General features: G+C 36.8%; 1 protein-coding gene across 13 annotated transcripts in view; it reads right to left on the minus strand.

Annotated features, from left to right (window-relative positions):
• Positions 1 to 16710, minus strand: part of Eya4 (EYA transcriptional coactivator and phosphatase 4) — a 242822-nt gene that overhangs the window by 30927 nt on the left and 195185 nt on the right. For 8 of the 13 annotated variants that reach the window (XM_076928118.1, XM_076928115.1, XM_076928121.1 and 5 more), the window contains 3 exons: positions 13346 to 13529; positions 1810 to 1946; positions 33 to 116 (listed from right to left, as the gene is read on the minus strand). In XM_076928118.1, coding sequence (XP_076784233.1) covers positions 33 to 116; positions 1810 to 1946; positions 13346 to 13529 — 405 coding nt within the window. The remainder of the gene's footprint in view (positions 1 to 32; positions 117 to 1809; positions 1947 to 13345; positions 13530 to 16710) is intronic. The other 5 variants (XM_076928116.1, XM_076928125.1, XM_076928120.1 and 2 more) reach the window with 1 other exon arrangement.

A 16710-nucleotide genomic window follows, 5' to 3' on the forward strand; every position in this document is an offset into this window, starting at 1 on the left:
ACACTTTTGGGAATAAGCTCTTGACTCCTTACCTTGCCATACTTCTGTGCGTAAGAGCCCGTGAGGAGAGAGTGGAAGACGATGATAGTTTCATCTAAGTCCCAGACAAACACACGCTGAAGAGAAATGGCCAGGGTCAAAATGGGTTAAGGACACAGATCTTTACAGTTAGAAGACGTTCCCTTTTTTGTTTTATGTGGCCTTGATTGGTTTATAAAAAAGAAAAAAAAATCCCTTCCGTGGTTTATTCCTTTTTTTAACTCTTATTTTTTATTTTTGTAGTTTTTTTCTTGCTTTTATTCTTCTTTCATAAATTACATCCTGACCAGTTTTCCCTCCCTCCATCCCTCCCAGTCCCCCCTCTACCTCCTCTTTTTCCTCAGATCTACTTCTCCTCTGTTTCCCTTCAAAACAAAATAAGCAGGCCTCTTAAGGCTATCTACCAAATATGGCATAACAAGTTACAATAAGACCAGGCACAGACCCTATCAAGGATAAGGTGGTCTAGTAGAAGGAAAAGGGTCCCAAGAGCAGGCAAAAGAGTCAGAGATACACCACTCCCACTGTTGAGAGTCCCACAAAAATATCAAGATACACAACCACAAGGTCTATGCAGAAGACCTAGCTCAGACCCATACAGGGTACATGTTTATCTCTGTGAGCTCCATATGAACCAAGCTTAGTTGAATCTATGGGCCATGTTCCTAATTTACCAAGTCTGGTTCTCATAAAACCTGGTGACATGGGTGATAAAAATGATCAGAAGCATAGTGATCAGGTGTCCTGACCAGTAATAAATATACCCAATATTTGATTATAATTAATATGGAAAAGATACATTCTGACTTCATGATACAAAGGAGTCTACCTTTGATATATTTTCTACTTCAGTATCTCATGGGGTTCACTGTGTTTTGGAATTTATTTGGAATTTGCATCAAATATTTTCAAAGTGGATTTTAGGCAGTCTATGAGTAGCTCCTAAACAAAAACTGTAAAATGTATACCCTGTGTCACATAGATTGGTGAATGTATTGTTTGGCCTGCAGGGACTTATGAAAATTTCAAATTAAAATTTTAGGAGAAGAGAATCTGGAGTTTGGACCACACCGGATGACACTCTACTCTGGAATGGGCCAGTGTCTCTGTTCAACTCCCTGTCAGTCGGGCTCCCTAGCTGTCATCTGTCAGGTCACCACTAGGCTTCAGAACACATTCCATCTCTTTGGTATATTCATATAAATCTCTTAGGAAGAGGCACAATGTGTGCTACTTGACTTGTATTACATCTGGAAATTAATTCTTTTCTTCAGTTGAACTTTGAGATTGTGTATGAATATATATTATGGTTAATGATAGATTTTTGTAATAGAAACTCAACTTGCTTAATGTAGTTACATTTCAAAGTACTCACAAATAAAAAAAACTTTAAAAGTCCACAAATATGACAGTTTTAACACATATTTCCATTGACAAGGTTTTACTATTTTCTTTTCAACAAGATTGCTTTATCTTTCTAAAGTATTTTTCTAAGGATATTAATGCACAAGTAATAGCTTTATTTTTTACCTTTTTTTTCAGTTTGAATAAAAAACAAAATTATTATAGCCTTTAACCTTAAAGTATTGTTACCTTTGACTTTATTGTCTTAAGTTTTGCTAGATCTAGAGAGATAGTTAAAAGATAGATAGATAGATAGATAGATAGATAGATAGATAGATAGATTTGAAACTTACTAGGTATATAAAGTATGGCTAAACCATCCAGTAAATCAGGTATCTTATGGTCTACAGCAATAAGCAGACATACCTCTAGGTCACTGTCCGGAGGTGGGGAGGGATTATTTTTCCGGCCTCTTCCTCGAGACTTTGACCCAGAACTTCTACATGTTCTGTCATCAAGATCTTTGATTGGTGTGGAGGGACTCTGCACTGTATCAAACTCTCCTGTAAACAGCATGATGTTCCAAGAAGAGCAGTTTAGTTTTAGAACAACTACAAGTCTTCGTTATTAATTAACAAATTCCTATATACTAATGACCTCTTTATGACAAAATTATAGCTCAAATATGTAAAGTTGTAATTTAGTAAAAAAATGTATTCCCCATAGAACCCTGAATGCCTTTTACATGCCAAGTACCTTCAAGCTTCCTGTCTGTGCTTTCACCCCCATTTTTATCTGTGTTTAGGTCTAGCCTCACCTCCATTTGGGCCACATTCCATAGAATATGATGTCTTCTGGGTAAGCCCCACACCCCACCAGCAAACTTGACTCCACAGCCCCTCTTATTGAATACACCTCACCACTTCCTTCCTGTCTTGTGTCCCCTAACAAAACTCCTTAAGACCAAAGTCCGCACTCCTGCCACTCAATGGAAGTAAATGAAAGCCATAAGCTTGGGTAGTTTTAAATTTTCCAGCAGTTACATTAGAAGGTAAAAAGAGACATGTAAAATTAACCCACATATGTTAGCTTCATTTACACAAAATATCATTTAACATGTAATCAAAATAAAAAATTAGCAAGGAAAATTTTACCTTTATTATTTTTGTAAGAAATTTTTTAAATCTTGTGCTTATTATAGTTATTTCAATGTGCAGTCTCTGTGTTTTAAGTGCATGATAACCATAAATGGATAATAGCTACACTAATGTATGGCAATTCCTTTGACTCTCTGATAGCCATCTTACTAAACTCTAATTTCTGCTAACCAAAACTTGGATGCACATACTTTACTGAGAGTCCCAAATAACCATTAGATTTACAAACTTAGTAGACAGGCTCAGCCTTTATCTTTCCAGGTAGGTGATGTCTTTGATTATGTTAAATACACACCTTCAGAGTTATTATTTGGCAGCTGATATCTACAGGATATTCCAACCTTGCTCTCCAGTGTCTTTCTTCCTAACAGTCATGGACTCTTGTCCTGCCATGCTCAGGACAGGTATTAGGGAGTTCTGGTCTTCCTACTCTAGTGAAAGCATCTCATATGCTAACATCTGTACATGAGGACCCAGAACAAGCTTCCTCCATCTAACTATCATCTGATGTTTTGAACACTTATCTAGTTGGCTTCTGTATGTCCTACAGGTCTCTGAAATCCAGACTCATGCAGTTAAGTTATCATGGATCTTAACAGGCATAAAGCACTGGCCAGTTTCAAGTTTGTGATAAGGTATATTGAGGCTACAAAGGTCACAGTCTAACAAGTCAGCTTGATGGATTTTACTTAGTTTTCCTGGACCTCAGTTTTAGTGTATATTGAATTCTGGATAAGAATCCTTTTAAATTTTTGAAGATGAATCAGATGTATATTTAATTTAAACCATGTGCATAAAATGAAAATCTCTTGACAAGTCAGGTATCAAGGTACACTAGACTTAAATAATGTGTTTATAAATAAAAAAGTAATAAGATTATCTTCATTTACAATTAAAATACAATACAAATACAACACAATATAGTACAATATGATACAGTACAATAATTCACATAAAATTAAGTAATTCTGATCAAATGGCACTTAAATTAAATATGGCTTTACAGTAATTGTTATAGTGTTAACATCTTACCATATCTTTTGATAACAGCAATTTATTTGGGAAGTAGTATATCATACAGGATCAAAAATATGTCTTAACTGTCTCACCCATAAATAGGGGGAGGGGAAGAAGAGGAGATAGAAAGTCTATGAAAAGAGTCATTTGTGGGGTCATATGGAAATATAATATGGTAGAATCTTCCTAAAATATATACATATGTGAAGATGATATAAATAAAATTTCCAAATAGTGGGGTAGACGGAGCCCCAACTAGACATATTTCATCACCAAATGAAGCTTCCAGTGTCAGGGATGGGGGTACATCTAATATAATTGTTAGCCAAAGGGGTCCTATGAAAAGCCCTAACAAAGCAGGCTACTGCCAAGGCTATTGGTTGGGTTCTACAGGTAAGACAGAGTGTTGTTGCTGAAGACCATGTCTACACAACTCACTGAAGATGGAGAAGTTGCACTGGTCCCTACATAGAGAAGAACTTAAGACCAGATAGTCACGTGACCCAGGAGAAAACCAAATACTACTTTTCTACTAAAGGAACATAGCACAAAATGACTCCTAATGACATTCTGCTATACTCATAGGTCAATGTTTTCCTCAGCCATCATCAGAGAAGCTTCCCCCTGCAGTAGATGGGAACAAATCAGAGACCCACAGCTGGACAAAGCAGAGAGTGAGAGACCTTGGAACACTCAGTCTAAAACAGGATGCCTTTATCAAATCCTTCACCTTATGGCTCAGGGAACCTTGTGGAAGAGCAAGAGGGGATGGAGGACACCAAGAAAACAAGGCCTTCTAGATATAACAGGACTGATGTGTGACCTCACAGAGACTAGCAACATGCACAGGTCTGGGGCTGGTGGAGTCCCAGTGCTGAGAGGGGCAGTAGACACAGGTCCTAATTCCTAAAACAGAAGTTATCTTTAATTGAAAACCACTCAGAAATGAAAAGTTAGTTTCATAGAGTCTCACTGGGTCTACAAACAACAGTGAAGAACAGACGCCATGCTCGGCAGTAGATGGCCAACGTAAAACCAACTCAATGTACTTTTGGAGCTTTGTTTTGTCTCATAATGATTTGCCTGAGCGTCTCTTTCTTTTTCTTACCCTATAGTTCTTTTGCTTATATATTCTGGGTTTTTTGTTTGCCTATATATTATGGTTTTGTGTTAGGTGATTTCTGTGCATGCCAATGTGTTTTTTATGCTTTGAAAAAAACGTTTTCTTTGTTTCCATTAATGTTTGTTTCTTAGTATTTTATTATTTTCCTAATGAGAGGGAGCAAGAAAGGATGTAGATTTGGGTGAATGAGGGGAGGACCTGGGAGGAGTTGGAGGAGGGGGAACCTGTAGTCAGAATATGTTTTTATGAAAAAAAATATCTTTTCAATAAAAAATAAACTAACAATATAAAATTACATCTTACTATAAATATTGTTTGCTCTTAAAATATTGCCAGCTCAGCTTGCTGTTACCGCTGCCACTGCCATCACTGACAGACTGGACAACACAATAATAAAATGTTCTTAACTACAAATTTGAATACTGCCTTGCAGCCTCTTATGTTTCAGCTTATTTGGATAGGCTTCCGATATTTGAATGCACAGCAACTTCTAAGTAACACTATATACAACCTTATCTGGTTTTCATGGTTATACTGGAACAAAAATTCCCTTAGGCTAATAAGCCATGCTAATCTAATACCTTCCTTTAAATAATGTGATTCAAATTAATTCATACTTTATAATTATGTTTCTATTTATGTGTATATGTGTGTAGGTGTGTATGTGCACATGTAAACCACATGTGTCCATGAATGCTAAGAGGTGACACTGGATCCCCTGACCTGAAGTTATAGCTGTCTGTGAATCTCAAGATATGGATGCTGGGAACCAAACTCAGGTCCTCTGCAAGAGCAAGGAGTGATCTAAACCACTGGGACATCTTTCCAGCCCCGAACTAACTCTTACTTTAAAAGCAACCTTAAACAAAACTCTTTGGGGATGACATTTATAAAATCTCTCTTTTTGCACATGTGCACATACATTTGTTGTTCTTATTTCTTATTTATTTATTTATTTATTTATTTATTTATTTATTTATTTTTGTCTTCTTGAGACTAGGTTTCGTGCTAGCTTCAAACTCGGCATAGCCAAGGATGACACTGAACTCTTGCTTTTCAGGTGCTGGTATAACAGGTGGATGTGTGAACCTTGCCTTTATGTTTTTTGCAGATCAGTTTTAAGGTCACACACACACACACACACACACACACACACACTCACTCACCTAGTCTTTTACCTTTTGTAGCAGTGCAAGAATGGAAAGAAGAGAAAATTGCAAACTTCCAATTGCTGTCTTAAGTTACAGGTAGGATGGCAAGTAGCAACGTATGACATCACTAAGGAATCTAGCAGGAACAAGTCAGCTATTTAAACCTGAGATGCAGCAGCTATCGCAGTGTTGAAGGGAACAAATGGGGCCACAGGAACTGTGTGGGTTTCTAAACACAGGAGAATCTGTTCTCATTGGTCTTTGCCAGTTAGTTAAGAATCTTAAAGGTACTCAAAGATTACAGAAAAAAAATATGAGCAAAAGTGTTCTCATGAGAGTAAAGCAGACATTTAGAAGAAAATGGTGAAGGGTAGCCTTATTTTTATTAAACTGTCCTTTAAAATGAAGAATTAAAACACCATCGTTAAGTTGGTGGGGAACTCAAAATAGTTGTTTCTTCTTTCTTTAATTTGTAGAATTTCCTCAAGTACATATGTCATGCTCTTTTTTTCTGCTGACTGTCATTTAGGTCAGTCACATGGTTAGCTGACTATAAATTATAAATATAAATATTATGTGTTGAGTGTGTGCCAGTGCATTCTCTCCCTCTTGAGTATTTATCTATACCCAGCACTGGGATTGTTGGGTCAGTGGAGGAATACAGTCATCTTGTACAGACACAGATTTTCACAGATTTCACAGAGGAATTATTGACCTACTATTTCACCAGCATCTCCCATGGTACTTCCTAGTCCTCTGTATTGTTAATCTTTATTTCAATCTTTGTGGATAAATGCTGATAAGTTATTATTTTAAATAGAATTTTCTTGAGAAGTAATAATGAGGAACATGTCTTCATCTATTTAAAATTTGTCATTTTCTTACTGATTTGTAGGTGTTTATTGTGAACATTATGTCTGTGTGTGTGTGTGTGTGAGAGAGAGAGAGAGAGAGAGAGAGCACATGAGTGAGAAATAGTCAGAAAGAGAGAGCATGAGTGAGAGAGAGAGAGAGAGAGAGAGAGAGAGAGAGAGAGAGAAAGAACTAAACCCAATTCCCACCTAACATAGAACTATGTCCTTATTATTTTATAACTATGCAGAAACTGACAACAAAATATACTTAATTAGGGAACAATAATCAGCTGATATTTAGTGATGTTGATGTGATTCCAGAAATTCTGCTATAACCACTATGCTAACAGTTCTTCCTCCAAATAACAGCAGTTTCTTCTGATCCAGAGAGACCTCTAACAACTCACCAGAATGGGAGAATATGTTGGAAAGCCATGCATGTGATATATCTAAAACTTATATAGAACCCAAACTCCCAGTAGAAGGAAAACAAAATAACCTGACTGAAGACAGAAGCAATGGTAATTTCTTGAAGATATTCTCAGAAGAAGACATAGAGATGGTCAGTTAGTGAATGAACAGGTCAACAGTAGTTAGAGAAATGCAAGTTCAAACTATGTAGCAAACTCACACTCGATAGGATGTCTGTTATCAGAGGAGAAAGGGGAACAGGCGGTAGACTTGATATAGATAAAAAGACCCTGTGGCTGAGGCATTAAGAGGACAGCATAGAAACCTGAAGCTTAAAATCAGGTTGAGTGAATGACATTGTTATTCTGCTAAGACATACCTGCCCTTGAGTTTATAAAAAATAATTTTAAACACATTTTATTAAAGTAGAATTATGTCTCTTTCCTCTGTCTATCCCCTACTCTCTTCTCCCACCTGCACTCTCAAATTGATAGCCTCTTTTGCCTTGATTATTATTATTGCTTATTATTATTATTGTGAAAGGATGTAAATACAACATGCTGTGTTCATTTTTATTTGTTTGATTGTATATGGTTTCAGGACTGATCACTCTGTGGAATCAATAAAGCAACTCATCTCAGGAGGAAGCTAATTCCCCTCTCCAAGATATGGGGTCAACTTAAGTATCAAGATATAAGAAGCATGGATAAAAAAATCTCTCTCTCTCTCTCTCTCTCTCTCTCTCTCTGTCTGTCTTTCTCACACACACATGCACGCACACACACACTTATGCACACACACACTTATGCACACACATACAAATGGGATTACACCTCAAATATGAGAGAAATCCTTTCCTTTTGTGACAGTACAGATGGTAGTGAAAGTCATTATACTAAGTTGTGTAAGTCATTAACAGAAAGATGAACATTACATGATCTATGGAGTATGAAAAGCTTGATCCCATAGAAATAAGAGTGTAGGATGACAATTACCAGAGGGAGCTGGAACAGGATGCTTAAAGGGGGGATGTCAGACAATAAATATATTTGTAGGTTAAATTCAAGACATTTACTGTACAGCATGGAAACTGATAATTTCAATGTATTGTGGTTTTGAAAATTGCTAAGCTAAGGAATTTTAAGTATCATCATCTCAGAAACAAAGCACACAAAGTGTTTGCAAACATTAGTTTTCTATGTGTTTTGTTTCTCTGTGTAGGCAACTTTCAAAACAACCTACCATACAGGATAAATATGGGCATATTTTTAAATTTTCCATTAAAAAACACTCAAAGGAGCCATACAGGCTTTATGTGCTGTACGTGAGAGAGAAGCCCTGGATGTTCATTGAAAGGACTTCACAGGAATGGAAGAGCCCTTCCTGTGGAGCGCATCATCTCTGACAGCGAACACACATTCACAAGTAGACTGATCTCTGTAACTTTGTGCTGCCTCTTCTCTCTCCCACTGATGAGTGAACATGCAGGACTGTGAGGGTAAGAGTCACCAAGCACTCTCTGATACTGGGTCAGAGGTTCTAATTTTGGTGTCTCTGAAAATATCACTCAGATAATTTCACAGGGGTACAATAACAAGGCACATGTGGCCAATGAGGTGAAGAAATCCAGGTGGTCCTCTCTACATATACTCTCCTGTGGGCATCACAGAGAAGGAGCTGAACTCTGAGCCCTGAAATTTTTCAAAAGCCATTAATTCATTCTCAAGAACCTCCTTTCTGAGAGGGAGGGGCTTCACCAGTTCCCTCATTCAACCAGAGCATTTGCTGATAAGTTTAGTTAGCAAAAGCGGTACAGTGTTTATCAGGGTCTTATAGTCAAGGATAATGTTGTTACATGTTCTAACCATCTTCAATTTTTAAATGTTTAAAATATTTAGAAGGATGAACTAAAAATATCTTTCATCTCCTTTGCTAACTTTTAGAACGCACATCAAAACCATAATTTACCTTAGATAAACTTCATGTAAAAGGCAAAAAAAAAAAAAAAACCAAAAAAAAAGAGATCTTCATTAGGATAATGAACTAGAAATGTCTGCTTTTAATCAGTTTGGTAGTGTGTCCTTAAATCCACTGTCAAACTACCTAATAAGGTAAAATAAATAACTGAATGCTATTTGCAATTTCTAAATAACATCAGTCATTACCAGCTGCCTTGGGCTTTTCTAGGTGATTGAATAATTATCCTTTAATCAAGACAGTAATGAAGAACTGCCCTTTGTAGGTTTTGGGTATTTAGCTTCAACTTTATTTCATTAGATTTATCTGTAATTCAAGGCAAGCAGCTGTCTCTTATTGGACATAAGGATAAGGTATGTTCTATTTTAAACATGGACATTCACAGTGAATGTTCTATAAAATTGTGGACCTAATTGTCAGGTCTGCTTTGTAAGCCTTAAAATGCACAATTGGTTAATGGAAAATTCTTTGCCTGCCCTTGAACTAAATCCATCAGATTTCACCATTAATAAAGCACAAGCCTACAGTTATGAATGTGTTGGCTTTTTGGATACATGCCAGATCTGAAATGACTGACATAATATTATAGACTACTCTGACTACTCTGAGAGAAGATCTAAGGTCATAGAATTGCTCAAGAAATACATATGTGAGAATCAGTTACTAGAAGAAATAAGTTCTCTTGTCAATTCAGTACAAAGTCAGATGGAATCTGAGAATGCCATCAAGTGTCAAATTCTATTTGTTGACACCAGTAACCAATGCAAGAGAAGGAACTTTCTGCATCTGCCCTGTATGTAGCAGCTAAACTGGAAGATGCTGCCTCAGAGCCAGCCTCCGTGTGAACACTTGCTTGCATTAGTATTTTCTTAACATTAACAAAAGAGATATTCTGAGAATTGGCAATGAAAACTCTCTGGGGGTCGAGGGGGGAACTTTGTTGTGATTAGACAAAAATTTGAATGAAATCAAACTTGAAATAAAGCTCCACGCCTCACCTAGCACACTGAGTGTGCTTTAGTCACGAGAACTGGAGTCCTGTCAGTTCTGATACGCCCAGCTTGTGCTCTCTGGTTCCTGTCTCTACGGCTGATGATAAGCACATCTGTGATTTTGTCTCTGTGAGACTGAGACACACATTCTTTCCCTACAGCATCTCCACTAAACAGGGATTCTCATAAGTCCTTCAGGTAAGGCTACACTTTTGAAAAAATCATGCTGGGAATAAGATAAAGGCAGAGTTGGGATGCAGGGTGAAGCCTGGGATTGATGGGTGAGGCTCACAGGGCAGAACAGTGGGAGACTCTGGGATTGAGCATTTCCTCAGATTTGGGGCCCCAACTGTTTCACTGGCCTCAGTTGGGACTGACTCTGTCATTGGTACCAGACAGACAGAGGATGGAGAAAAGCCTGAACAGAAGATTTAAGAGACATGAGGATCAAGAAATCAAGATAAGCCATGTATGCTTAAAAGAGAAAATGTAAGAGGAAGACATAACTGTAATGTAGGGTTAGCAAAGACAGATGGCATCATAATACATTTGCTGGGCCCAAAGCTAGAAATAATATAGTGGAGCCAGTGAGACACCCAGTGGGTAATGGGGCTTGCCGCCAAGTTGGATGGCCTGAGTTTGATGTCCCAGACTCATGCTGTGGAAAGAGAGAACTGACTCCTATAGTTGTCTTCTGAGTGTAACATGCATGCTGTGCTTGTGCACATGGCTATGTGTATGCTGCACACACACACACACACACACACACACACACACACACACACAAGCACATATAGTAAAATGAATGATTGTAATGACAAAAATGTGTCAAAGAGACAAACAGATGGTGCAGTGTCTCCCTTCAGCCACAGAGAGTGCATTTCCACAATGCTACAACACCCTCGAAGGCATCAGTGATGCCAAACCCCTTAATACTGTGATTTACTTCCACATATACATGCCTATGATAAAGCTTAATTTATAAATTACCACAGCAAGAGGTATTAGCTAAAAATAAAATAGAAAATATTTAACAAGTTTGTACTAAAAGTTGTTTAGAACTACTTTTTAACTTTTGTTATTCTCTATTTAATATTTTTGAATTTCACTTGCATGTGTTTAGCTGAGATGACAAAACAATGACGCATGGCAGCTTGCCACAGTGTTGTAATTGTAAACATAAAAGCAAAATTAACCAGTGTGCTCATTTTACAGTTCATGACATCAGGGTATCTTGACAATTACTTGGGGACAAAGCTTATATCTAAAAGGGTTTGCTTCTTAACCTCTCACTAAGGATCTGAGATTTTCCTCTCTCACACCTTACCTATTTGCTTCTATGCTCTCTTACTCAACCCGAGCTATCTATATGAAGAGACCTTAGTAATTATCATTTTTTTAGAACACAGTTGGGGCCAAACAGAGACTAAATAAATAACTGCTTAATTGATGAGATTAGATTGACTTGGTCTTAATATTCTTGATAGGAATAATTTACATTATTTTAATTACATTTCTCTATTTTTTTCCCTTTCTTTTCCTTTTCTCCCCCACTTCCAAACTGGATTAAAAAAAAAAAAGAAGTTGATTTCACATTTTTCTTATAGGAGATTTTTACACAAGGGATGATGATTTACTCTATTTTTGTATAAAAATATGAATTGTGCTTTAAAAGCAAAAACAAAAATCTTGAAGGCAGAAATACACACACACACATATATACATACACACATACAGACACACAGACACACACACACACACACACACACACACACACACACACACACACACACACACATATAATTAGTATTTACAAAATAGCATTGATTTCTGGAGTTGGAGAGATGGCTCAGATGTTAGGAGCATTGGCTGCTCTTCCAGAGGACCCAAGTTCAATTCCCAGCACCCACATGGTTGCTCACAGCAATCTAAAGCTCCAGTCCCAGGGGACTCACTGCCCTCTTTTGGTCTCTGCAGATATTGCATGCATATGATACAAAGACATAACTGCAAAAACACGTATGTATAGTAGATTAAAAGTCTTGTATCAGACATGTGTTTTACAAGAATTTTGTTTACAACTATAGCTTTGCTTTTGGTGTTTGGTGTCTTTCAAAGAGAAATTAATAATTTTATTAAACTCACTTTATTGTTCCATTGTTTCTAAACATTATTTATAAAATTTATAATTTTATGATTTTTTAAAATTTATTTACAATTCTAAGAATTGTTTATAATACCCAAGAAAATATTTGTTTTCATGGGATCACAAAGACTCCCTACATATTTTTTCAAGGAGATTTTTACACAAAGGATGATGATGATTTACTTTAATTTTTGTATAAAAGTATAAACTGTGCATGTTCATTTGTACCTAGATCTCCAGTGCTTCAATTACCTAACTGTAACAGTCATTTCTCAGGCATGTCTGGGTCTGTGACCTACTTCTCCACTCTCTTCCATTGCTCTGTGCATGTGTGCCTTGGACATTGCTGGAGGGGCTGACTACTGTCCGTAACAAGTCCTACAGTCAGGCCACCCTATTCTTCAAACTTTATTCTAATTTTCCAAAAATATATCATATATTTGAATTTTTTACTTTTTATTATAATTTTAGAATTAGTTATTCTAATCCTTCAGGATATTTTATTGGAATTTTGGTGTGGAAGACACTGAAGGCAGGTTAGGCTGGCTTTTGAGCTTTACAGTATGGGTAGCAAATATTCTAACAAGAGGACTGCAGGCTCAAATAATGAAACAAAACAAAACAAACCCAAAAAGCAAAAACAAAAAAACCAACTCCACAACAGACTTTAAATATGCACAGACCAGACAAAGATATTAGACTTCCTATCACCGATCCTGCAAATTTTAGGAATGCAGCAATGTTGACTGGCTAGAGTTGCTGATGACTGAAAAGGTAAAGGGGTTATGCAGCCAGCCCCTACTGCAGAAAGGAAACACCCCAGTTATATTATCAAGAGAGATAATATCACAGTAGCTCTTTGTTGTCAAATTTTGCATGGGATAAAAAATAGATCTGGCCAGAGACCCCCATTCACCCATGTTGATATTCTCACACACACAGTCATTCTGAGGTTAAAAATCTCCTGTCTGTCTCACAACTAAAATAGAAATTTCTGAAATGCCCGGAGCCCTGTCTTATGCAGTGAGCTAAAACTCATTAATCATAAGCATGATAGTCTAGTTTCCAGGCACATCTCTGCTGTGGTCATCTTCCAAGTTATTAGATTGCACAGAACATTTAGAAGTATTTCACCTGGGTGAGGATCTGTACCTGGTTGGCTAGTCAGTCCTTGGAGAGATTCCTGGAGCTGATAAGTTGAGGTTGACGATGATGTGCCGTCAGCTGTGTTGTTTGATGTCATGTATGCCCCATAGCTTGATGCCGAGTAATACTGAGCATATTGGTTTTGGCCAAAGGCTGTGTAGGATGGGTAATCCTGAAACGAATAAGTGATGTGTTTGGGTACAAAAGAACACTTAACATTTAGTACAGTCTAAGGGAGCAAGCACATCACCATGGCAACCAAATGTGATCCATTTCATCTGCTCTCCAGTTCATGGCTCGGCGTTGATGCTGTTAATGAGTGGAACTTATCTTCTGGGCACCTCACACATGCAGCAGTGATTAACTTCTCTGTAAGTTTGCAAACCAAGTCTAATGCAAGAATATAAATCTGACTGAGGGATTTTATGCCATCCATATTGTGTACCAAAAGGGAAGAGGATTAGTCCTCAGTTCATATGCATTGCAGTCTATTCTTACACACTGCCTAACACTATCAGCAAGGAGGTGTTGCCTGTCCTCTTGGCTTCTACACAGACCCCAATGTATATTTTGTTTTCTAATTTTTGTTCCTTGTCTAGGCCTTGCTTTTTCATTCTGTCTTTTTGGCAGTTGTTTTAAAATAAATAAATAGGTTTTCTAGCCAGCACAAACTATCTTATATACCTAAGGCTTAACTTAAAGTCTTCAGTAAGGTTGTACTCAAACATTTAGCTTTTTTCCTTTGTTGTGTATAAAATGAAAGCGTTGAATCAACTCTCCTGACCTGTTTTCTATTAAAAAAAACTTAAAATGATAAAAATGATCCCCCAATAGCCTGTTACATATTAAGAAGATGAGTAAAGACTTGTGATAAATGGTCTTTAATATATCTAGTGTGGCTTAGCCAAAAATGTTATCAGCGATGACAAATCCTTGGTCAGGAGGAAGATCCCCTGTTATGATAAGTTCTGAAGGGAACAAAGATCCTTATTTGATGTTGTTTCCAAATGAGAAAAATCTTTGTGGAAGTAAATACATGTATTACCAGGAAGCAATAAGTAATATGTCAGGAAACTAAAATTCTATTAGCCTGTTTATCTCAGGATCTGATGTTCCACATCACATTCTGTGAGCTAAATAAAAACTCCAGTGTTTGGACAATGCTTTTAGTAACACTTCTTTCTCAGAGAGAAGCAGTCATGACAAGTAGCAAGTCTGGCTTTGGGTCATGGCATTGCTCTATGGGCTTACATGGATTGGCTTACTTGCCTCTCAGAACCTTGTCTGTTGGTATCATTATTCTCATTTTATATTAAAAATTATGAAGTCATAGAACTTTAAGTGATTTTCATTCCAGTTACACAGCTTGTGAGTTTCTAGACTGGAATTGTAGCCAGAGGGGTCAGATCTAGCTCCTGTGTGCTGTTGCTCTGCCAGTCTGCCTGGCCTCACCAGGAAAGGATGGTACACACCAGGAAAATCTGCCAGCCGCCTCTGGGTAAAGGGATAGTTTTTGTATTCAGATATATCTCTAAGGTTTCCTCTTCTCTTATTTCTACTCTTACCATCTTCATCTAAACATTATTCATTTCCTGTTGAAGCTGTTGTGTGTGTTTTCTAGTTTGTCTTATTTCATTTCTACTTCTTTTGGGGTGATTGTCTCAAAGCATAGATTATATGATATTCTCCTATTCCAAAGCATTGATTTCTTCCCAGTGGTCCAAGACTACAGTCAGAATTTTTACTGAGGCCTTCAAGACCCCGTGTGATCAGGTCTAGTCTACTTCTTCCATGAGAAGGTGTACAGGACCTATGTGACTGGACCTAGTCTACCTTTTTCTGTGATGTCTCTTCCCAGTCCCCTAAGGGATGTCCTGGACTCCAGACTTTCTTTAGTTCAACAGCACATTGACCCTCGCTTCCTTATCTCCCTGTAACATTTTGTCCTTGTTCCTGACTTCATTCCGATGAATCCTGACTCAGTCATGCCTCTGATAGGAAAGCCTTGCACAATACCCTCCTGTGCAATAGTAATTTCGATGGATATTTTAGCAGAGTCTTTTGTCTTCCTCCTATTCTGCTGTCTACTTTCTCTGTAGACTAAAAGTTCCACGAGGCAGGAGTGAAGCCAATCCAGCCACACCACAATCCCCAGGTCCCAAGTATGCAGAGTTTCCTGTGTTTATCGGGTACCCAGCATATTTTAAATGATAAATTGGTACTCAAACCTCGATCCCAAATACAATTATAATCTCTACAGATACATTATGAATTATCAAGCAGAATTTGATCTATTTGTAATGGAAACTTTATAAAGTTTTACTACTCTTTATATATTGTTACTGTATCTTCCCAGGGACAGTACAGTTTTATTTATGCTGCCTTCTGTCAAGAGTATTTCTCAGTGATTACAGTGATTACAATAAAGACGACTAATTTTGAACGTCAAATGAATAGTCAAAAAATACGATGTGTATCAAGTGTTCAATAAATGTCTGCTGTGTTAATACATAAAATTAAATTAGCAGAGACCATCAGTTTTGTGGTGTTTTCTTTTGCAGAAAGTATAGTGCTATAAGATCCTCTTAAATCCAAGAAATTAAATACTTTATATCTTTCAAATATTTTAAATAATACTATTTTAATAAAATTTCCTTTGGCCTGTTTGTTATGTTACTAAAACTACAAGAAGGCAATAATAGAATTCTTCTATTAAATACAAAGAAAAAGCATTCATGAAATAACTTACAATTTTTAAAATGTATAAAAACACAGTAATTGTATTAAAGTTAAATTATATTGTCTGTCTAGAAATCATCTTTCTTTCAGTCTCAGCCATTCTGAACATGTCTGAGAATCAGAAAACGAGGACACAACTCTGAAGTGTCAACATAATCATGCCCATCTGTGTTCCCGGTTACTCATGTAGGAACATTTACTCTTATCCCTATGCAATTCTATCATTCTAAATTTCAAAATTCATAAAAACATTACTAAAACACAATGAGGAGAAGAGGTAAGTGCTACTAGAGGCTCCCTTACCAGAGAGAAAAGTAGAGTTGTCGGGGAGGTGGCAATCAAAGATTTATTAAAAGAAATATAGATCTAAATAACAAAAAATTAAAAGCCAGCAGTAGTTCTGCAGACTTTAGTAACTACTGCTGTTTTAGGATTTTGGCTTAGAGTATATATCGCAATCTTATGATTGATTCTAGTTCAATGTAGTAAGCAATTTAATATTACATAAGCAATTTCTATCAAGGGAAATAAAACTATGTATATGTTAGCTTCAGATAAAAATCATGCAATATATCTCATAATAATATGATAGATGATTAAAATGACTATAGTTT

This window comes from Arvicanthis niloticus, chromosome 30 (assembly GCF_011762505.2).
Source record: "Arvicanthis niloticus isolate mArvNil1 chromosome 30, mArvNil1.pat.X, whole genome shotgun sequence".
In the NCBI taxonomy this organism is placed as follows: domain Eukaryota; kingdom Metazoa; phylum Chordata; class Mammalia; order Rodentia; family Muridae; genus Arvicanthis; species Arvicanthis niloticus.